The sequence below is a fragment of the Nanorana parkeri genome, unplaced genomic scaffold (assembly GCF_000935625.1).
Source record: "Nanorana parkeri isolate BGI_ZX_2015 unplaced genomic scaffold, ASM93562v1 scaffold741, whole genome shotgun sequence".
Taxonomy (NCBI): Eukaryota; Metazoa; Chordata; class Amphibia; order Anura; family Dicroglossidae; genus Nanorana; species Nanorana parkeri.
The window spans coordinates 726,801-750,546 of record NW_017307009.1 but is presented as its reverse complement, the minus strand read 5'-3'; the positions used below and the strand labels follow the sequence as shown (position 1 = coordinate 750,546).

The window sequence follows — 23,746 nt, the reverse complement described above, 5'->3', positions numbered from 1 at the left end:
ACCTTCCCTTAGGGCTTGTTCACACCAAACACAGACCAGATCTGCATGACTTTCTGCACATGCAGTGCAGTGTGTTTTGATGCATTTCATAATGTTTTTTTAATTTTATTTTTTTAGCCTAAAATGGGCTTTCAGCACGTTGCGGGGCGTTTGCATGCATTTTGATGTGTTCCAGAGCAGCAAAAAAAAGGGCATGCTGCATTTTTTTCCACATGCTCTGGAACGGAACGCTCTGGTGGGAACTAGAGCCCAAAATACCATTGGAATACATTGAATGCATTTGTGTTGCGTTCTGCAACTGCTCTGCATCTGCTCCTCACTTGGTGTGAAAAAAATGGTTTGAGTTCTATTTGAATAATTAGGAAAATGATCAGGGTGTACCAGGGAACTTAATTGAAGTCATTAACCTATTACATTTATTAGGATAAGAAAAAACAAATGCTGACTCAAGAAAATTCATAGAAAAACATCGACATATACTATGCAATTATCCCTTTCTCAAACAAACTCTGCCAAGCACACAACTCTGGATTTTTAGAAGAGCAAAAACCTTTGGCTCTGTGCATATTGTCAAGAAAGTCAATATATTTACTTTATCTGCTTTTCAACATTGGTCTATCTGCCGATGGTGGGTAATCATCAGCATCAATTTATGGTATTATTATTTACAGCGCTTCTGTGGCTAATGTATCTGCTTGCAACACAGTAATACCAGTGTTGTCAGAATTGAAAGGACTATTCATAATATACTAGTGGTCATTAAATCTGAAAGCAAGCACTAGCTGATTTATGTTATTATATTCTGAATAACATTTATCTTGAAGAGAAAACACCCTCAGAGCATTCAATTTTGCCCCATTCTCACAACAGCTTGTTAGTGAGAATGGGGCAAAATGTACATGCACTTCTGCTGCACAAATAGCTATGTTATTTTTTTAAATTTATTTCACACCTAATATTTAAAGAAGTGAGAGCTTTTACTAAATGTGTCATATGGCATTTCATGTATTAACATTAAATATACTGCATAATGAAAGACCGGTATACCCTGAACCTTTCCTACAACCAGCATCTCCAGCAAACATACACCATTTAGACCCACAGGCATAACTGCTGAAAATACTAGTGTTATTTTAGAAGCTCTGCCTTTCCCCTCTTTCTTTTTTTTTTACCAAGCAAACATGTCACTTTGCACTAGAAGATGATCAAAGTGGCAGGTGTACCTTAAAGTCAAATTCCCAGAATTTTAAAAAAAATGTGTTGGATAGGGAAGAGAAGGGCAGGAACCTTCTGTATTGCTGCTTGTTTCCAAATAAGGCCCCATTCACACTAAGCGACATACCGTTTGAAGCGGATCCGTGCGGCCGGAATAGCGCGACTTTCGGGGCGACATTCCAGTGACGATCCAGCGACGGTAGCACGACCTTAACCATCGGGCTACATTAAAAAATAGAACAATCGCACAAAGTCCACCGAAAAAAGGGTCCTGTAGGAGCGACTTCCAACCGCGATGGGCAACATGGAGCTGTACATTAAGACAGCTCCATTGAAAATCATTGGCCGGCAACTTCTCGCAATATCACGCGGCAAAAATGCACGAAATCGCGCGGCAATCTGCTTAGTGTGAATGGGGCCTAAAGAAGATTTTGTCTCACTTTCAGTCTTGTGTCCAGCTAGGACACAGGCACCAATAATTGCATAAAAGGAGTTCTATCCCTTCTGTATGCTGTCCAAAGGAGATTTTTTTAGATTTCTACATAATAAATCCAAAGTTTTGGATTAGCACTGTCAATTAAGCAGACTAACCACTTAAAGCAAACTCAGCCATCTGCTCTGGGCCTCAAATGGGTTTACGGGATAAACATGTTTCTAACATGAATATAAAAATTCTTATATAAAGAGTAAAATAAATTTTAAAAATGTCATAGCATCCAGTCTAATATATAATTGTATTAGTCTCATTACAGATTCATATTTAATAGCATTAACTTAATAGATTTATCCAGACATAGAATAGAGAATACACACAGATAATCAAGCACAGCAAGACATAAAAGCTATTTTTTTTTGTGTCTTATAGGCACTTGGCGATAAAGTGACTCACAAAAGAATAAATGCTTTTATTCAACTATTTGTGTACTATTTTAAGCTCAATATAAAATTGTTTACAATTGTATTATTTAACCTTTTCATGTTACAATGCCCACCATACATGGCCACATATTTAGCTGAAAAGAACAAAAGATCTGAAAATTGTTGGTCACAAATGGATTCCAAAGCAGACAAAAAATTATTTTTGATGGTTCAGCACACGCATGCAGTGACATTATTTTTTTTTGTCATTGTCATTAAATGCACATATTTTCATTCTTTTTTACTCATGGGTCAATGCCTAGGGCAGCACTAGACAATCAAGACATTTGCCATTTGAGTTAATTTCTTCCATTTGTGTTTTGCCTGTTATGAAGAATGAAGTGTAAGGATATTCAATACTAGACAGTTACAAGACTCTCTGCAGCACAAGCAATATACAACCATCCCTCTTTCTTTCCGTACTCTTGATCAGTGGAATTTACAGTCTAGTGGTTACTCTACTGCATGTAGATTATATAGAACCACACTAGGCTGCCCAAAAGAATGCATTGTCGGTTGACGATATTCACATTAGCAAAAAAAAAAAAACCTTTACAGCTGTTGTCAATTCTAACAGTAATACATTTGCTTTGCTAAAGTACCATATTTTTCTATACATCATAAACAATCTCAGGTTTTTTTGTTTTTTAAGACTTTAACTTTTTTCTTAAGCCTTAAGTGGGTATCCTGATGATGACATCAGTGGACATGCCTGCATAATGTTTTTTTTTTTAAATAATTATTTACCATCCAAAGCCCCAGTGACAGTGTGACAATGCAGGAGCACAGCTGGGAGACAGAGACAGAATGTTCTTAACCTTATAATAGAAAATACCTAAACATGAACCTTCATTGCAAGACTATCAGGAATTATTAAAGGGAAAGCTGCAGACTTTAAAATATTGAAATTACTTTTTAATCATATGAAAGCTTGTATGAGATTTTAGTGATTGGGTTTATACACTAAAGGAATGCATCTAATAACAACCCGAAATATACATCCCTCCTTTCAACTAAAAATTGTAAACAAGTGTAAGTACTTGGGGGTAACACTATACTACACTATACTACACTGCACTGCACTACACTGACAGCTACACTACACTGACAGAAACATTCTATATTTAACTCTATCAACACACTACATAAGGCTGCAGTGTAAGCAGCCTTATATAGTGTGGGACTGGGACTTAGCTGTGAGCTGTGAGTCTTACAGAGCCCTGTGCCCTGATTGGGCAAAGTCTTGCATCTAACCTGTGATCAGGTGCATTGCTTTACGCCCTGAACGCCCTGACAGTTCGTGTGTTCTCCGAACACACAAACTGCCGATGTTCGAGTCAAACTCACTTTCGACTTGAACATCGAGCCCATGCCTACTCTGGTGGAAATGGAGGGGAGAGAATGTGACATATGGAGAGTCTGTCATTGTGTTTGAGCAGTAAAAAGGTCCCTAATCAAGTGTAAGACTCAACAGAAACAGGTGGGTGTTTCCCACAAAAGAGGGTTTCCTTTACTTAGCCAGGGCTCCCTCCTAAGGTGACAGGTTGCTGCAGGAGCAACAGACATGTTGACAGACATGCAAGGACTATGTGTCCAGGCCTGTCTGCCTTTACAAACAGGTCTGGTGTCTGAGGAAAAGTTAAGGTCTGTGCTGAAACAGGTTGAGGGTCTGAGAAGACCAAATAGCCACCAGAAGACTAAATACTTATTCTGTATTTGTGTGATAGAGAACCCCTGCAAGGGTAAACTTTATGTAAAGGTACTTTTGTTGATGAATACAATTTACAAGTGTTAACAATAAAAAAAACAGATTTCCCAGGCATGTGATTACGGATGACACTCAGTATACTGCCATCTTTAACCGGCAGGAAATCAAAATGTGACATGAACAACATTATAGATGTGTGTTTTGATTCAATTAAGGTTTATTGGATTTGCCTATACAGTGCCTGTGATCAGAATTTCTGTTTCAGGATGTAGACCAGTTTTCTGCACCAGAACACATTACAAAATAGACAGTGCATCTACTTATCCACTGTCATTTAGTCACACTGAAATTTTGCTGTAATGCATGTAATACCTAAAGCAGTAATAAACTCTCAGACTTGTTTTTCCAATAATTAATCCAGAGCATACAAATATCAATTGTCCAGCAGTATTTATTTAAATCATTGCCCAAGCACTTATGGTCATCATGTTTCAAAACAGCTGGCTCCAGCTCTGCTTCCCTGAACTTCCTGTTCATTACAAGATCACATGGGAGAGTGAAGTCTACAGCAGCTGTCCATCTACTAGCTTGGAGAAGGGAGGAGGAAGGAGGAGGAGAAGGGAGCAGGGGAATGTTTTTTTCTTTGCTGTGCCTGTGTTTGTGGAGACACACACAGCTTACTAGCGCACACAAGGGTGGCTCAATAGGACCCTGCAAGGGACAGGGGCCACCCTAAAACAGGATATCAGGACCAGTGCTTAGGAGACCAGTTGATTCTGCAGGAAACTAAAAATTGTAAACATCAAGAAGCAGCACCCATTGTAAGTGATTTAATCAGCATTTAAAATAGCTTAAAACATTTTGATTTTAATATCACTTTTAGGCTTATGGTCTGCAGTTAAGTGCATGAAACCTCTTTGACAAAATATATTAGTTTTAGCACTGAGAACCGCAGATGCGTGAGGACACATGCATCTGTGGTTCTCATCATGCAATATTAAATTATCTTTAACCTCTCTACACTGTTAATTAGAACATCCAAGTATCCAACAAATCTAATGATTCAAATCAAGTTTAAAAATAAAATCAGGCTGCTCCTTTGGTTATAAAAGCAATTATACTTCATCATATTGACCAAAAATGCTCAAACCTGCTCTCAAGGACGGCTAATAGGCCATGTGTTCCATATTTCTTTGTAAAATCAGACAAAAGTATTTGGGTGCTTCTTTTACACTTTGATAAGTTAATACTGCTGGAAAGTATGACCTGTTGGTGGTCAATAAAATGCAGTGAAACAATGAAATATGCAATGCATAATAATAGGACATGTCATTTTATTAGGTCAGATAGGTTTTTCATAAAATACATGGTTGTATCCTGTCATCAGTGGATCGTGCTACCTTTGAAAAGGTATGTTTGTCCTTTTCTATTCCACTGTGATCTTTTCTAAAATCTTCCCTCTCACTACTTTTCAAATTACAGAGTGAAAGCTATGGCTCATTATCAACGTATTAGTTTAGCACAACAGAACAGTACAGGCTTCACATATATAAATCATCTGAAAGAAATGGGTTTATTACCTACAGAAATCAGACAAATCAGTTTAGACTTTTGAAGGGGCTGCCATGGACAACAAAATCACAGCTTTAGTAGATATTAAATTTTCAGTGAAGGTATTTTTTGAGTAATTGCTTTGTCTATATGAAATCCTGTGCAATTTTAAGTAAATGTGCTGAAAGAAATATGTAGACTGTCAATGCTGACCACTCCTGGAAATGTTAGTTGGTTGGCAGTCATTTTGATCTCCTGGCTTCGATGCTTTCTGAGTGACTGAAGCAGAATAAGTATGCAGATCAAGAGTTCTTACTTCACTCTGATTGCTCACGTTGCATGCTCATTCAAGGACAGCAACTAAAAGTACTAAAACCATTGAATCAGCATGCCAACCAGGCAACTAACATTATCAGAGGAAATAAACAACTTATGTATTTCTCTTAGTACAGCTTTCCAATAAAAAAACAAACTGATATTACCCTATACAATGACTAATTCATTGCCAATGATTCATAATATGTTTGCATTTTAATGACCTACCAGCCTACAGCAAATTGGATTTTTAAAGAAAAGGAACATTGTTTTCTCTAAATTCTATTCTCCATTACATTAACACATGTAGTTGTGCTGTTGCGGAGAGCATTAAATACAAAGAGAAAGGGACACAATTGGAACTGCTAAATGCATTATTATACACTGAGTGGCCAGATTATTATGACCACCCCATCAGTACTTCGTTGTGCCACCTTTTGCCTTCAATACTGCAGCGATTCTTCTTGGCATTGACTCCACGAGATGTTGAAAGGTGATGCGAGGAATCTGACACCATGCCTGATGAAAATCACTGTCAAGTTCTGTGAGATTTGATGGTTGTGGAACCAGCTGCCTGATGGCTCTTTCAACTTCGTTCCATAAATGCTCAATTGGATTGAGATCTGGTGATTGTGGGGGCCACCTAAGCAAGGTAAAGTCTCCCTCATGTTCTTGAAACCACTCCTGCACAATACGAGCACCGTGGCATGGCGCATTGTCTTGTTGGAAGAAGCCATCTCTATTGGGATACGCCATCGACATGATAGGATGAACTTGATCAGCAATTATACTTTGGTATGTTGTGCTATTCAGACGTTGTTCCACATGAATTAAAGGGCCCAAATCATGTCAGGAAAAAATGCCCCAAACCATAACACTGTCCCCACCAGCTTGAAGGGTTGTACTCATGCATGTGGGGCGCATGCTTTCATGCTGTTTCCGCCACATTCTCACTCTGCCATCTGCATGATGCAACTGGACACGTGATTCATTGGACCACATGACTTTTTTCCAATGCTCGACTGTCCAATCCTTGTGTTGCTGTGTGAATTGGATATGTTTTATCTTGTTAACTGCAGACAGCAAAGGTGTTCGAACAGGCCTTCGGCTTCCATATCCTATACGCTGCAGTGTACGGCGAACAGTGCGTTCAGAGATCGTTTGAGAGGATCCATGATTAAGATCTGCAGTAACTTGATGCACTGTTGCCCTTCTGTTGTCTTGTACCAGTCTTGCCACTCTCCGTTCTGCCCTAACATTGACTAGTCGCTGACGGCCACAATTCGCACGTTCAGACCCAGATTTTCGGCTGACAGTCCAGTCTTTAAACACTTTAACAACAGCTGCTCTTGAACATTTAACGAATTCTGCTGTTTTGCTGATACTCGCTCCATGGCTCCGAGCGCCAACAATCATCCCACGTTCAAAGGCTGTTAAATCACGTTGTTTACCCATATCTTCAGAAAAAAATCACTTCTACTGTCGTGGTAAACAACCTGCTTCCCTATTTATAATGGTCTGGCCCTCTAGCAACTTCAGCGCTACCAGTCAAAAGATTTAGAACACCACCAATTTTTCCTGTTTTTATTGAAATGTATTAAATGTATGCTGTTTAATGTCTCAATGTACTCTGAAAATAAATCATAGAATAAATAAACATTTTATTTAACAAAATGTATTCAACATTTTTGATTCATCAAACTAGCCACCTTTTACAGAAATAACAGGGGAACACACTCATGTCATTCTTTCTACAACGGAAAACAAATATTGTTGATTTGTCCAGTTCATTCCAAACCAGCTCGATAGGTTCTGCCTGGAGACTGAGCTGGCCATTCCATTATTTGAAGCCTACCATCTTGTTCTTTTCTTTTTAGTTTTGACACAGCCTGGAGGTATGTTTTTGGTAATTATCTTGCAGGGTAAACCCCTGACCAACTAGGCATACACCAGAGGGCAGTCCATGACACTGCAAAATGCTGTGGTAGCAGTTTTGGTTCAGGGTGCCACTTACTCTGTGCAAGTTGCTGACTCTGGATCCAGAAAAAGAGCCCCAGACCATCACGCTTTCTCCTCCATGTTTGACAGTTGGCGTCACACACTGAGGAACCATCCTTTCTCCAACTTGATGCATACAAAAATCCTTCATGATGAACCGGAGGGCTTAAATTAGGATTCATCGCTCCATAAGACCTTCTTCCAGTCTTCAGTAGTCCAATGGCAGTGCTTCATGTCCCAGTCAAACCTATTTTTCTTATTTTGCCATTTTAGCAATGGCTTTCTTACTGCCATTTAACCTGTCAAACCTGCAACTTGAACTATTCCCTTCATGGTTGAACCTGAGACTTGCTCACTTCGATCACTGTTAAGCTGTTTTTGAAGCTGTTGTCCTGTGAGCTGCCTGTTGACAAGCTGTAAACTCTCAGAAACTTGTCTTCTGATTTTGTTGTGGCTTTGGGTCTGCCAGACCTCTTCATGTCAGAGTTTCCTCCAGTTTCCAAGTGCCTTTGGAGTGGGAAACTGTACTCACTAACACATTGGGGTTGATTTACTAACCTAAACACACACACACACCAGGTGTGTGTGATTTTCACACAGCAAAACGTATTTATCAACCAAAAAGTCTCTAAAAGCATATTTCCACTAATGCCATATATGGAAAAATCATGCACATGATGCATATATAATGCTGCTTCACAGTTTAGACAAAAATGGTTAGCTCATGCATTTACATTCCTGCATTCATCAACGCAAGCAACATAACATAGAGCTAATTTACACCACATTACCTTGCAATTCATTGCAGGGCTTTGAACAACACACCTGCTGGGTGTGTACACACTACGAAGGTGTTTCGATTCCTCCCATAGATCATGCTGGGAGGGAACACACTACAGAGGTGTATACACGTTCGTGGTGTGTTTAAAAGGTTAGTAAATCAACCCCATTGACTTACAATTTCTCTACGCTTTTAAAAGGTTATAATGGTCTGCCTGTCATCACTTGTTAATCTCTTTTTTCTTTTTTAAACATTTTTAAAGCAATATACTACTTCCTGTATTACAATACTGTCCAAATAAAAGAGCCTAAGAAGGTGTAGTAACACAGTCTGTTCCAACAATGCTTTTATACACACAGAGGGTTTGTGAATAATCAACACTAACAGTTTACCGCTTACCACTGTACCATTTCATTCACTGAATTTAAACTGCTGAAATTTTTTTTAAAAATTGAAGAAAATGTGCACAACATTGTCAAGATGTTTACAGCCCATGGCACTGTAGCTAATTATCCTGGACGTGGGCGAAAGAGAACAATTGATCAAAGATTGCAATGAAGGATTGTTCGAATGGTGGATAAAGACCCTCGATCAACTTCCAGACAAATTCAAGCTGACCTCCAGGCACAGGGTACAACTGTGTCAGCTCGCACTATACCTTGCCATCTGAATGAAAAAGGACGCTATGGTAGGAGACCCAGGAGGACCCCACTGCTGACATAAAAAAGCCAGATTGGAGTATGCCAAAACTTACTTGAGGAAGTCAAAATCCTTTTGGGAGAATATGCTGCGAATCGACAAAACTATATTACAGCTTTTTGTTAAAGCCCATAATGCTACTGTTTTTAGAAAAAGAATTGAGGCCTTTAAAGAAAAAAATACTGTCCCTACATTCAAACATGGTGGAGGTTCACTGATGTTTTGGGGTTGCTTTGCTGCTTCAGGCACTGGATGTCTTGACTGTGTGCATGGCATTATGAAATCTGATGACTACCAAAGAATTATGGGGTGCAATGTAGGGCCCAGTGTCAGAAAGTTGGGTCCCCATCACAGGTCATGAGTCTTATAGCAGGACAATGACCCAAAAAACACATCAAAAAGCACCCAGAAATGGTTTCAGACGAAGCGCTGGAGTGTACTGGCCTGGCCAGCAATGAGTCCAGATCTGAATCCCATAGAGCACCTGTGGAAAGATCTCAAAACAGCAGTTGGGAAAAGGAACCCTTCAAATCTAGCCATTCTTGTCAGAAGCATTACTCTGCTACTTTCTGGTTAAGCATTACAGCTCCCTGCTAACTGGACACAGGTGATGATAATGATTCACTGCCCAGTCAGGAGGCTGGGAACACACATCTAACATAAGAAGCAGTTTTGCTGAATCAGAAAGATGAACTGTCTAGTCAGTAACTATGTTTGCCACCTGTCTGGTCATGCAGTGTGGAAAATATGTGTAAATCACATGGCTGGATGTGCAGAATTAAGGATCCTTTGGCCTTTCAAACAGTATAAATGTATGTATGTTCACTGTGTAAAAAGCTGGACTTTCGCTTTGATAAGAAAAGAGTACCTAGTGCTTTCATAATATGTACCAGTATCTTAGCTTCTCACTGCATCGTGTCTTTAGAAAGGACCTGAAAGCTTGAAATATTATTGTACTCCCCCAACAAACGTGCAATTTGATTTTTTCTCACATGTACAGTTCTGTAAATTACCTCAATGTCTACTCTATATCTTTATATACAGATAGATGAGACCTGACCAATTAAAAAAAAAATAACTCTGGCCAAACTTTTTAATAACCCTTGTAGTGAGTCTACCCCTGAACTGCAAGGGGTAACTGCTCATTTTGGTCTAGGGAATAGAAAAATAAACGGAGGAGGAATCAGGCAGGAAGAAACACTGTCAATGTCGCAGCAAGGTGGCCTCTGAGCCGGCCGGCTGGCTGCGACAGTGTTCCCCTCTGCCTGTCTCCTCCTCCACTACAGAGATGGTATATCTCTGTGTCTTCACGTACTATACACTGTGTATAGAATGTGATGACTTAGGAACCTTAGACCACTGCAGCGGAGGGAGAGTGAGGCTGGAAGGACTAGTTTAAGAGCAAGCTGGCTTGGAGAAGCCAGTGAGTAGCCCCACAGCAAGGGTTTATAAAAAATGTTCTTGGAGTTCCTCTTTAAGTTATGACTGCTATGTTTTTTGCACCTTTAGATGAGGAAGGTGTGTTGGGATGAGAGATGTGGAGTCAAATAGCTAGAAGAGAGTTTACTTCTTTAATACTAAAACTAAAGCCAGGTATACACAGTATGAAATTTGCACAGTGGGTGCTGCTGTTGGCACCCTTCAGCCCAGGATCCCTTGTTCAGCTGATCAAAGGAGCCAGTTGGAAAATTCTTAGCAAAATGGAGCTAGCAGCCAATCACCCAGTGGCCACTATCAAAATACAAGGCAGACAGAAGGGGATTCATCCATCAACGCTTACGAGGAATCTGTTATATATTATATGCAACTTAATTTGTATGTCAATTGTCAACTTCATTGGAGAGATTGTGTATTATTGCTAATGGCAGAAGTTAATAAACTGGGATAAACTGAGGAAATGGGAAATTGACTTCACAAACGCATTCTTTAGGCGCTTTCTCGGGTCACAAGCTCACATGGAATATTAACACTAAACAGTCTGTTATTTTTCACATTGGTCTTGCATTGTTCTTAAAGATATAACCACACAAACCTCAGTTCAGTTTTGCAGTACTTTTAATATCAGTCTTGACATTTTTATAATAACTTTAATGTATATTCAGTCTACTTTTATGTGTATAAGATTTGTGCTTTGAAAAGAACTGCATTTTTTTTTTCAAAACATGGATAGCATTTTAAACAACACGTGCTACCCTATTCTTTTATTCTAAATGTAAAGAGAAGTATGACAGCAGGTTGCAAGGATCGATATACCAATTAAGTGACAAGATTACTCTGAAGATTAGCATACGGTTCAATAAAAAGAAGAAGGCGCTTCCTCATGCCTATTAGTAGTCGACAAGCTGCGATTTTTATTTATTTGGTTGCTCCCCACTGATCTCTCTCTGAATGTGCTATTTAATACTCACTGTGCCTCCAAAACTGTAATGAGTATGTATACCCCACACTGTTCAATAACTAAAATAAAGGTATGTTGCTATGCTCAGGTAACTGAAGAAACACATTAGGAACAATCTTTAACACTCCATGTGAAGTGCTTGTTCGGAGTGAAAAACTGTTAAATGTCATAAATTTTCATCTGAACTTTCTTTCATTTTAGTTAGAAGAAAATTATCGACCTAAGCCAACGCACTGTATACCTGATTACCTGATTTGCCTAAAATAAACAGGATACTCTTGTATAATACTCTTTAGACAGATTAAGAAAATATAATGCTTCTAAGCTAATAGAAATAATAATAAAAAATAGATGCCTTGGTTTCATAGAATTGCAAATGCATGCAGATGCTAACACCAACAATCAATGTGCTCATGCTGTGCAGTTGCACCCTAAACTGATAGCATAGACCATAGTTCATGGAAACCTATACAAAGAAACTCAAATGATACAAATTGGTAGTCTGCTCAATTTATAAGCAGCAAAAGAGAAATCTGAAGTGGTAAATAAGAGCTGCCTAAGGGGAATGGATGCCCTAAATTTTATGTTAAATATTGTAAAATTTAGACAATTATATATACTGCATTCAATAGAAATACAATGCAAAGGCTATGTTATTTTGACTACATAAGGCACTCTAAAAAAAATTCCTGTTTGGTTGTAGCTGCCCTTCAGTATGTTTCTTTAAAGTCATGATTACTTCAGTGGTAGGCCATTGTTTAAATATTATTCCTTGCAGCTTCCCTGGATAATGCAGTTTTTATTACTTCTCAATCATGCTATCAATAACATTGTTGCAGAGAACAGGTCTGGCTTGACCAAGGAAACAAGCCTGTAGTTAATCATATTAGATGATATTTCTACAGTAGTTCCCTATAAATACTGATAATGCAAACCTTGATCTAGTATAATAGAGAACGTTTGACAGACCAACAGGAATTACCTTTCTTGCTGCATTACTTGTAATGTCAAATTTGTTAAAGAGGTATTAATGAAAACATCCTAATGCACTCCTGAATTGTGAATGCACAATCAGCATATGTCTCACTTGTGCTTAATGAAAATCTCTACTAAGGAAAATATGTAGACTGCTAGTGCTGATCTTTGAAAATGTAAGGTGTCATGCTGATCCATTGCTTTCAATGCTTTCTAAGTTTTACTGACCTAGAAGAAGTAGGAAGATAAGGAGTACTGAATTTATTTGTTACACACTTGTTCTACATCTATAGATCAAAGTAGTGATATCAGAGACAGTGGGTCCACTAGCATTTTTAGGTTAGCAATGGAAGCTTATTTATTTGTTTCATCATAGGTTTCCTTTAAAGTGACAGGGTTGATAAAAATAATACCTAAAATAAAGGTCTGTGTTAGGACACCACAAGCTGATATCCCAGAGAGAAAGTTTTACTAGATATGTGGAGACACTGTCAAAACTGGACTAAAAACTATGTCAAAAATAACATTTATTAAGAACAGAACACAACACAAGTTACAAATAACATAAAAACACTGCAACATACACAAACACCAGTGAACACAAGTGAAAGTGAAAACTAACTAAGCTATGTACAAAGCAGAAGGAGAAATCGGGTGAAGCAGGATCAGGTTAGAGGTACAGGGAACATGTACACAGGAAACAGGTACAGGTCCATGATAACTGTTTAATGGGAAGTGAAGCAGAAAATAAACCAGGTAGACTAGTAAAACACAGAGGCGCTGAGAGATTCCTGAGGTGTAACTAAATACCCAACCAGCATCAGGTGAAGACGTAGGCTACATTCACACTTGCCATGTGTGTGTTTGTGCTTCATATGCAGAGAAAAATTTGTCAGGCTAGATGCTGTGTTTATGCTTCTAGATGCGTGTTTACATGTGGTTGCATGTGTTTACATGCATATATGTTTAGATGCATCAGGTACCAAATCCTAGCATCAAATCATATTTACATGTGTTTGCATGCCTTTACATGCTTTTGGTGCATTTAGAAGTTAAAATCAATTCCTGGATGCACCTGACTTCTATTTTTTTTCTAAACGCAGATAAACTCACCGCAGATAAAAACATCTAATTGCAATGCATGAATAGAGCTATTGAAAATCATTAGATGCATAAAGAAAGGCACCTAATTGCAGCTAGTGTGAATGTAGCCTAAGGGTTAGTTCACACATTAGTGTTAAGCTAACATGCAGCATGCATGCATTTGGTGCACACTATTGCACAGTACACTAGGGGCTCTATTCACAAAACTGATGTAGGCAGCCGAGAGAATAACCGACCCGATAATAGTGAGCCGAAGTGAAGTGAGCCGAAGGTTGTTCGGCTATTCACTTCAGGCTTGTACCGCTGATTTCACCTGTATATTGGCTGAAATCAGCCATACATCAGGTGGCTTCGGGTTTGCCGAAAATGCTCAGCATGTTCAGCCGACCCGAAGTGCAGAAGGAGTTAGACTCAGCCAATCCAACATCTGGATCAGCTGAGCCGAACCTCCGGCAGGCTACTCGCTGCTGTTCGGCCTATTCTCACAGATGCCGAACAGCAGTGATTGAATAACCGAATGCCGTTCGGCTTGGCTATTGGCTTGGCTATTGGCTATTGGCTATTCAGCTATTGGCTATTCAGCTCGGTACCTCTGTGGTAACAAGCAGAATAGAAAAACAGTCAAAAAAAGTGAAAATAAAAATAGAAAATGATTGAAATTATGGCAGATACCAGAGGAAGCAATAGCTTATTTGCTATCTGCAAGTTTTTTTTAGTATTCTGACAGCTGCTGCCGTCAGAATAATAATAAAAAAAGTCAGCATAGGAATGCATAGCTACATTCCTATTGGCTATTTCCATTTGGAATATCCAATAGCAAGCTGGCTATTGCACCCGCCGTCTGCTGCTGTCAATCACTAGAAGGGGACCTGATGGACAGCAGCAGTGGGCGGGTGCAATGGCTAGTTTGATATTGACTATTGCAAAGTGAAATAGCCAATAGGAATGTAGCTATGCATTCCTATGCTGTTTTTTTTCCTGACTAATGGCGCCGGCGGCTCCGATGACAGAAGGAAAAATAAACAAACAACAGAGCAGGGAAAGGTTTACTCTGCTCGATCGAGCAGAGTAAACCTTTCCAGGAGAAAGTGTTTCTCTCCCGGGCTGCCGGAGCCGCTATCTAATAGCAGGAGACTCCCATAGGGAGAGTAATTACAGATTAGCGTCTCTGATTACGCTAATCTACGCTAATCTGTCCCTGCAAGCGGCCGGAACCAGCCGTGAGATGACGGCTGGCTCTGCCCAGCTGGCAGTAGCAGGCTGGCGGCCGGCCAATGGCCGGCTGTTCGGCCAGCTTCGGCTTTCACCTCGGCTCAGTCGAGCTGAGGCATATGCCGTAGGCTTGACTGAGCAACTCGGCCAACTTCAGGAGCTGTACGGGCTATAGTGAATAGCCTGTACAGCAGCCTTTCGGTTCTACTGATCGGAAGGAGTCCTGGGGCCGAAGGATCAGCCGAAGCTACGGCTCGATGCTTCGGCAGCTTTGTGAATAGACCCCTAGGTGTACTGGTGCTTCACATTGCCATTAAGTCTCCATGGCATCCCAGCACACCTACCAGTGGTAATGCATTGCAGCACAGCAAAAACATGTGTTGTGGTGCCATGAAGTGATAAATGTGCAGAACGATGCTACTAGCACTTAATCTGACACAATGCTTTGGTGCACCACACAGATACAGTTATCTACACAAATGGAAAATGAAGAAAATAGCACAATTGTTTTATTAAGCTAATAAATGTATTGTTCACATGCAAATGGGTGGGCTTCTGCCATAATGTGCAAATATGGTGTGTTGCCCCCTTTAACATCAATGACAGCTTGAAGTCTTTTGTGGTATGTGTTGATGAGGCTCTTTATCTTCTCAGATGGTAAAGCTGCCCATTGTTCCTGGCAAAAAGCCTCCAGGTCCTGTAAATTCTTGGGCTGTCTTGCATGAACTGCACATTTGAGATCTCCCCAGAGTGGCTCAATTATATTGAGGTCAGGAGACTGAGATGGCAACTCCAGAACCTTCACTTTATTCTGCTGAAGCCAATGACAGGTCAACTTGGCCTTGTGTTTAGGATCACTGTCATGTTGGAACGTCCAAGTACGTCCCATGCGCAGCTTCCGGGCTGATGCATGCAAATTGTCCTCCAGTGTCTTTTGATAAGATACCTCATTCATCGTGTTATCAATTCTGACCAACTTCCCTGTGCCTTTGTAGCTCACACATTCCCAAAACATCAGCGATCCACCTCCGTTTTTCACAGTAGGAATGGTGTACTTTTCATCATAGGCCTTGTTGACTCCTCTCCAAATGTAGCATTTATGGTTGTGGCCGAAAAGCTCAATTTTGGCCTCATCACTCCAAATGACTTTGTGCCAGAAGGTTTGAGGCTGGTCTCTGTGCTGTTTGGCGTATTGTAAGCGGGATACTTTGTGGCATTTGCATAGTAATGGCTTTCTTCTGGCGACTCCACCATGCAGCCCATCTTTCTTCAAGTGCCTCATTATTGTGCATCTTGCAACAGCTACACCACATGTTTTCAGAGTGTCCTGTATTTCACATGAAGTTATTTGTGGGTTTTTCTTTGCATCCCGAACAATTTTCCTGGCAGTTGTGGCTGACAGTTTAGTTGGTCTACTTGACCATGGTTTGGTTTCAACAGAATCCCTCATGTTCCACTTCTTGATTGGAGTTTGAACACTGCTAATTGGCATTCTCAATTCCTTGGATATCTTTTTATATCCCTTTCCTGTTCTATACAGTTCAACTACCTTTTCCCACAGGTCCTTTAACAATTCTTTTGCTTTCCCCATGACTCAGAATCCAGACACGTCAGTGCAGCACTGGATGAAGGATGCAAGGGTCTGTCACACACACTGATTACATGCAAACAGATCACAGGTGAGGATGGTTCTCTTTAATAGCCATTCACACCCCTTTGTGTCAACCTGTGTGCCTGTTATCAGGCCAAAATCACCAGGGTATGTAAACTTTTGATCAGGGTCATTTGGGTAGTTTCTGTTGTCATTATGATTGGAAAAGAGTGAACACAGTTGATTGATAATAAATGGCTTCAGCCAAACACTACCCATGAGTGACAGAAAGGTCAATCAACATGTTATCATTCATATTCTCTGAAAAATGGCCAGGAAATCATAAACTCTGCCAGGGTATGTAAACTTATTAGCACGACTGTATATACACACACAGTACTGTGCAAAGGTTTTAGGTAGGTGTGAAAAAATGCTGTAAAGTAAGAATGTTATCAGAAATAAAAGTGTTTAATAATTTTTGTATTAATTAATAAAATGGAAAGTAAATGAACAGAAGAGAAATCTAAATCAAATCAAAATTTGGTGTGACCACCCTTTGCCTTCAAAACAGCATCAATTCTTCTAGGCCCACTTGCACACAGTTTTTGAAGTGTGGCTGGTGGGTTGTTCTAAACATCTTGTGTGATCTTCTGTGAATGAGGGCTGCCTCAAATCCTTCTGGTTCTTCATTCCAGACAGACTCAATGATGTTGAGAGCAGGGCTCTTTGGGGACCAAACCATCACTTCCAGGACTCCTTGTTCTTCTTTACATGGAAGGTAGTTCTAAATGACTTTGGCTGTATGTTTGGGGACATCGTACTGTTGCATAATAAATTTGGGGCCAATCACATGCCTGCCTGATGGTATGGCATGTTGGATAAGTATCAGCTTGCATTTATAAGCATTGAGGACACTTCATCCTGACCAAATCCCCAACTCCATTGACAGAAATGCAGCCCCAGACTTGCAAGGAGCCTCCACCATGCTTCACTGTTGCCTGCAGAGACCTTATTATTGTACCATTCTCCAGCCCTTTGGTGAACAAACTGCCTCCTGCTACAGCCAAATATTTCACAGTTTGACTCATCAATCCACAGCGCCTGCTGCCATTTTTCTGCGGCCTTGTGGCCAAAAAGCCATACCGCCAACGTTGAAACAAGGCTAAGTGACTCAACTATGCAGGAGAACATAGGTACTGGGGTGCAGAAAGATGGCAGCAGGTGCTTTGGCAGCATATATTTTATTGGTAATACAAAACGGCCCCCCAGCACTTGTGAAAACCAAAAAGCATCTCTGCCAGCATTTCCTCTTTTATCACTAGATGTTCTCAGTCTTCAGGTTGCATGAATTCCAGCATAATTAAATCGTAAGGCTGAGACTGTAGACATTCTGTGAATGCAAGGTGTCTTGGCCCCACACGCTGATGACAGGGGATTTTCATGGTGCTCTGCACTCACAGTCCAACAGTGCAGTGAGCTGCGCTGTCTTCATCATGTCAGTGTCACTCTCTGCATCATCATGATCCACCCACTGCCAAAGGTTTCAAGATGTAGAGGACCCTGAATGACAGGTAACCAGTCTAACAATGACTGAACAAGAAAAGTATTAAAACAAATTAAATAATCCATGACACACATTACAGGTGAAACTCGAATAATTAGAATATCGTGCAAAGTTCATTTATTTCACTAATGCAACTTAAAAGGTGAAACTAATATATGAGATAGACTCATTACATGCAAAGCAAGATAATTCAAGCCGTGATTTGTCATAATTGTGATGATTATGGCTTACAGCTCATGAAAACCCCAAGAACCCCAAATCCACAACCTCAAAAAAGTAGATTATTACATGCAATCAATAAAACAAGGATTGTACATAGAACAATATCGGACCTCTGAAAAGTACAAGCATGCATATGTACTCAGTACTTGGTTTGGGCCCCTTTTGCAGCACTTACTGCAATTACTTTTGCACAATATTCTAATTATTCGAGTTTCACCTGTAGAGGGACCTCTAGGGGGGGAGAGCCTGGAGCCAAAAGTTGGGATTAAAATGCAGATGCTGCTGTGAATCAAAAAAAATTAAATCAAATCCCAATTCACACATCACAAATAGTGCTTCTCACTAAAAAAATATAAAGCACAAAAATGTAGTTTACACTTTATGTTTGCAAAATGTAAGTGGCAGCAACACCAAAAATTTGCTAAATATATAAAATATCCATAACATTCTTGTGTTAGGCAGTTGTAATGATTTTGTTTATATTTGTTCTCCTAAATTAATTCATCTATTTCTAAATATCTGAAGAACCACTACACCTTTTTGTGTACATAACCTTGAAAATTCAATTTTACTAGATGTCAACAGGAATCCACTAAATCTAAAATATAATCAGCACTACGGCATCTGTAGGTCTTATGATATACAGCAGTAACATAATTTTACCTATTGCAGAATATGATATAATACAACAATGAAACACTCTTTCCAGCACTGACTTTTTCAATTATACACAGGTCAACGAGTAAGAACCAGGAACCAGTTTTTTCTTCTTCATTGCTTAACAAAAGACAGGAATATCCTACACAGCCTGTTTAATTTGCTCATGTGTGTGTGTAATGGAAGGAATCTCCATTTTCCAGAACAATTCCTGATTTCTGACTGTGGCATTGGACATTATTAGAGGGCACTTAGGAGGGCACACACTGCAGAAACCACAGACTCCTCCTGATGGTAAAATGTTTTAAACAATTATGTATAGTGGTTGTCAAGATATGGTTTGGCTGAGACATTTTTGCAGTAAAGCTAAAACCCACTTTTGTGTGGTGGCAGACCACCATCTTAAGTTCTATCAGTGAAAAAGTGGAGTGTACCCAAAAGTTAGAGTATTGTCACACTTTTGTACATTGCACATTTTAATAAAAATATAGTACATTTGGGTTTTAATTGCCGTGCCCCCCTAAGGGCCAGTTCACATTATCTCCAGTGTGTACCGGCAAGGTTTTGCACTGGATCACATGGTGGAAGCCTCCCTGCGTTCTGGGGTGGGGGGCATGGTGGTGCCACTGAAGTTAATGACATCGCAGACATCCCCCCGCCACAGTGTGATCGCCTGCGCCAAAACGCATGGCAAAGCAATGTCTGCATTCCAGTCCAGTGCATTCTCAAACAATTGTGCATGAACGTACAGGAAGGCTTCCACTATGCGACCCAGTGCGTTCCCGCCACTAACCGTGAAGCTGGTGTGAACCGGCTCTTAGAGAGATTTGATTTCTCTAATGTAGGGTAAATCCATAAATCTGACATTATATATCTGTTGACCAATCTCTGCAATTTCAGCAGCTGTGTGCACAACACAACAGGACATATTGGGGAACCAACCACGGGGGAGAAAGGCTACGGAAACTTTTGTAGAAATGGTTAAGCATGTTTTTGAACATTAGACCACCTTTATTTATGTGTAGCTATCTCCGATGTTTGCATAATTCCTGATACCAGCAAGATCTATTTAAATTAACCTCTACTGAATGTCCAGATATACCCTTTGGTTGCTGGTAACCCATTCTTGTAACATAATGCACATGCATTTTAAGATTTCCCTGTCTTTCAGAAAAATTATGTAATATTCACTTGCGCCAGAAGGAGGATACATGCCAATATGCCAAACATGCATGCGGTGTAGCTAGTAAAATATTAACCACTAAATCTGTACTAATATCAAAGTCCACTCACAATTAGGCTAACATTTACTAATTCAAAATAACAACTAATAGTATATAGCAGCTAAGTTGTATTACCAAAAAGTATTACCAGTGTATTGTGGTTTTTTCATAACTATGCACAAATAGGTACTGCAAGCTATTTGGTATTGTAATGTTAACTCATTGAGAAAAAATAAAAATGAAAGATGTTTAAGAGGTGATAGAACACCTATGAGTCACTTTTAAAAAGGCTGTACTGTTAAAGGAGAACTATGGGGTTAGGGCTTTTCCCCATAGTTCTCCTTAGGGTAACTGGAGGACACAAACTAGCGTCCTCCAGTCACCCTAAGCTCAGTATACCGCGAGCTGCAGCTCGCGGTATACTGAGATGCCGCAGCTGACGCGGCGTCTCATTATACAATTATGTCTGGATCCACCCAGCTGCGTGAGTGACAGCTGGCAGAGCCAGCTGTACCCACCCCCTCCCCCATCCGTTCCGCCAGTCAGCGCTGGAGGATCGAAGCGGGGAGGGGGGAATCCAGTGAGCGAACGCCGGTATGTGTTCGCTCACTTCCCGATCTACTGAGCCGACTTGTTAAAGTCTCATTGTCACAGGTCGGCTAGAACTGTGAGGTGAGTGAAAAGCACTCACCTCAAAGTTCTCCTTTAAAATATAAATGAACATACTTTACAATACAAATAACAAATCTAACAGTCTTGTTTAAGGTAATGGTCAATTTACTCCTAAAATGCAGTCTAGAATTAAATCAAACTTCTATAGCTGTATGGCAAAACAGTGTCTAATTGTATGGCATTTATATAGTGAAACTCCAAGGGTTTCTTAGATAAGAATTTTATTAAACAGAAAAATATGCGTTTTGGGAAGTGTAAATGTTGAATTTTACATAAAAGCTACATCAAGATACAAATCATAGTGGTTTACGAGACAAAACAAGTAGGTGCTCAAATATTTATACTCCAATATGTCAGAACAGGAGATATTTATGAATCTAAGACATAGTAGCAGTTATGTGCATTGCTTAAAACTTTAGAAGTAATGCTGCTTTTACGAATGCACACCTGTTATGCTGTCTATTAAATTTGCCATTACTTGCCCTTTTTTATCTTTCAGGCAGCAACCAAACAAGGAATAGAGGAATGGCACACTTGAGTTCTATGTATAAGAACTAGAGAAACTTACAGTGTGGGTGTTACCTGAAGCAACAATTTAGATTTCAGGCCTTCGTTATTTGCTGTAGTTATGAAAACAATTAAAATATTCTACCATAATTACTGTTTAAGTTACTTATACTGTAGCCAATTTTCCTTTTCCTTTCCTGCAGTTATTCTACAGAATGCCAAGGTTTTCTAAAAATGTAACCTTCCATAGTAGCCATAATGGTTTATTAGCATCTACAAGAGCAGCCAGATAGTATAACTGCAAAGTTTGTTCTGGCTATCATATTCTGTCTGATTTTATAATCATTAGTTTATCCATCTGCATTTTCATCAGCATCCTTAATTAAAGGCACTTATAGGACAGCAAAACATTTGCTAAATTACATGTTTTAGACATTATTATTTTAGAAAGTCCACTTATTGAAAAAATATATAAATCTACATTTACCATGTATCTTTCCATGGACTAGAGACAAATATTATTATTTAAGCACACCCAGTGTCAGATATAATTCATGCTAAAGAGACACTGTTACCTTGATCATGCAGAGCAAAGCATCTCTGCAAAGGGCCTCTCCCCAACCTCCTTATAATCACCTTACATTTGATCCCTTACCACTACTTACGCCATTGCAGAGGTGTCAGCAACACAGGGGAGGTGACATCACTCCCTTGGTCATATGACAGTGCTCAGGACTATACCATTATATGCCTTTCTCAGCAGAGGACTGCCACTATCTCTGTTCACATGTAATCATTTAAATACTAGTGTTAGTACAGTAGCCTTTATGTTATTGGTAATTTGTATGCACTCTGACTTTGCCAGATTAGTCACTTTAAGTGATAACTTGATAAGTAAAGACTGAGGATATTCGCATTCTTGTCTGCAGCAGACGTAGATAACATAATGCATTTAGCAATTACTCTCAGGCAGACATTGAGAGACTGTGTCTAGGCACAGTCACTTGACTAGAGCTCAAGAATTTAATTTTTAAGTTACAGTATAGTTTTTATTGTATTCATGCAGATTCATAAACTTTCGATTAACTCTGTTCTAGTTAATACCTCATATTGGTTAATATAGCTATTTTTTAATTTTAATTTATAATGGTAAAAAAGTCACCATGGAGCTATCTGCTTCTTAATAAAGAAACTCTTTTTATGCCTTGTTTTGGTTAATAGGAAATATTAATATATAAATTAATTTTCCCTTTAAATTGCACAGAAAATGTAAGTAACCTGCTTATTTAAAAGTTGATAAAGGACTATATAATTAACAGTTATATTATTATGGTCCTGTACCAATATGACATAAGATTGCCTTTTCTTTAAAATTCAGTACTGTTGATCCATTCTAGAACAACACAAAATCTAAAAGATGCATCAGCACTGACACAAAACAAAATAGAAATGTTCTTACCATTTGCACTTTCTTCATCTATAGCAACTATAGTTGCTGGTGGCCCAGATCTAGCCAGTTCACAATCTACAAAGAAAGGAAATGAAAACAGAGAAAAAATGTATTAGCGGAATGACTGGCTCAATATGTTAAGTAGATATGCGATGTTGCTGGTATGGCTGTTTTAATATAGGATGATAGTATTGGTATCCTATGCTGCACAGAACAGAGCAATTGAATGACTGCACAAAATGGTTTCACAAAGTCTACTCGTACTGCCACAACATTGTGCTGAAAAGAGCTGTTTACATTTTAGCACATCTGCACACCTAAAAATGCAAATCACAAGCACCTGGCATATCACAACATAGAACAAATCACAAGTCACACCAAAAGCTGTTGATGGGCTTAAAGTAGTGATGCTGCTTGCTCCATTTTCAAAAAGGTTTGATTGTCTGTTTATTTGTAAAATGGAGTATTTAAATACATGTATTAATGACTCTCAGTATTGGTTATTATTTAAGTTTTTGGTGGTCATTAGCAAGTTTACTGACTTTATATTCCTTTTAGGGAACTCTGGTGATAAGATTAATTTCCACTCGGCCCTATATCATGGCTATTGTAAAGTGATTTGGGGGGGGGGTTCTGATCCCACCAAATGTTTCTATTATGTAAAATAAATACCTTGGAAAGGGGCACACAACCTTCTCATAATGTTCATGGAAAGTAGGCAAAGGATGGAACTAAAGAAACATAGGTTTTACTCTCGAAGTCCCTTAGGATATTTGAAACTGGCAGTTGATTCAATATATGTATGTGCCTACAAAAAACCTTAACTATCAGATTTGGTAAACAGAGTCTCTAAGCCTGTTTCCTAAGTTTAAACTACGTATAGTTATTAAGTCAAAGTTCCTCAAGACTGGAGAGGTGTTATGGTAATTTACCACAAAATAACAATAAGAGATGAGTAATAGATAAATACTGTAATTAAAGCTTTG

General features: G+C 39.3%; 1 protein-coding gene across 1 annotated transcript in view; it reads right to left on the bottom strand.

The window, feature by feature from the left end:
* The window catches only part of LOC108793348 (protocadherin-15-like), a 311,837-nt gene that overhangs the window by 88,402 nt on the left and 199,689 nt on the right, over positions 1-23,746 (bottom strand). Inside the window, exon 4 of the mRNA XM_018564263.1 lies at positions 22,770-22,835. Coding sequence (XP_018419765.1) covers positions 22,770-22,835 — 66 coding nt within the window. The remainder of the gene's footprint in view (positions 1-22,769; positions 22,836-23,746) is intronic.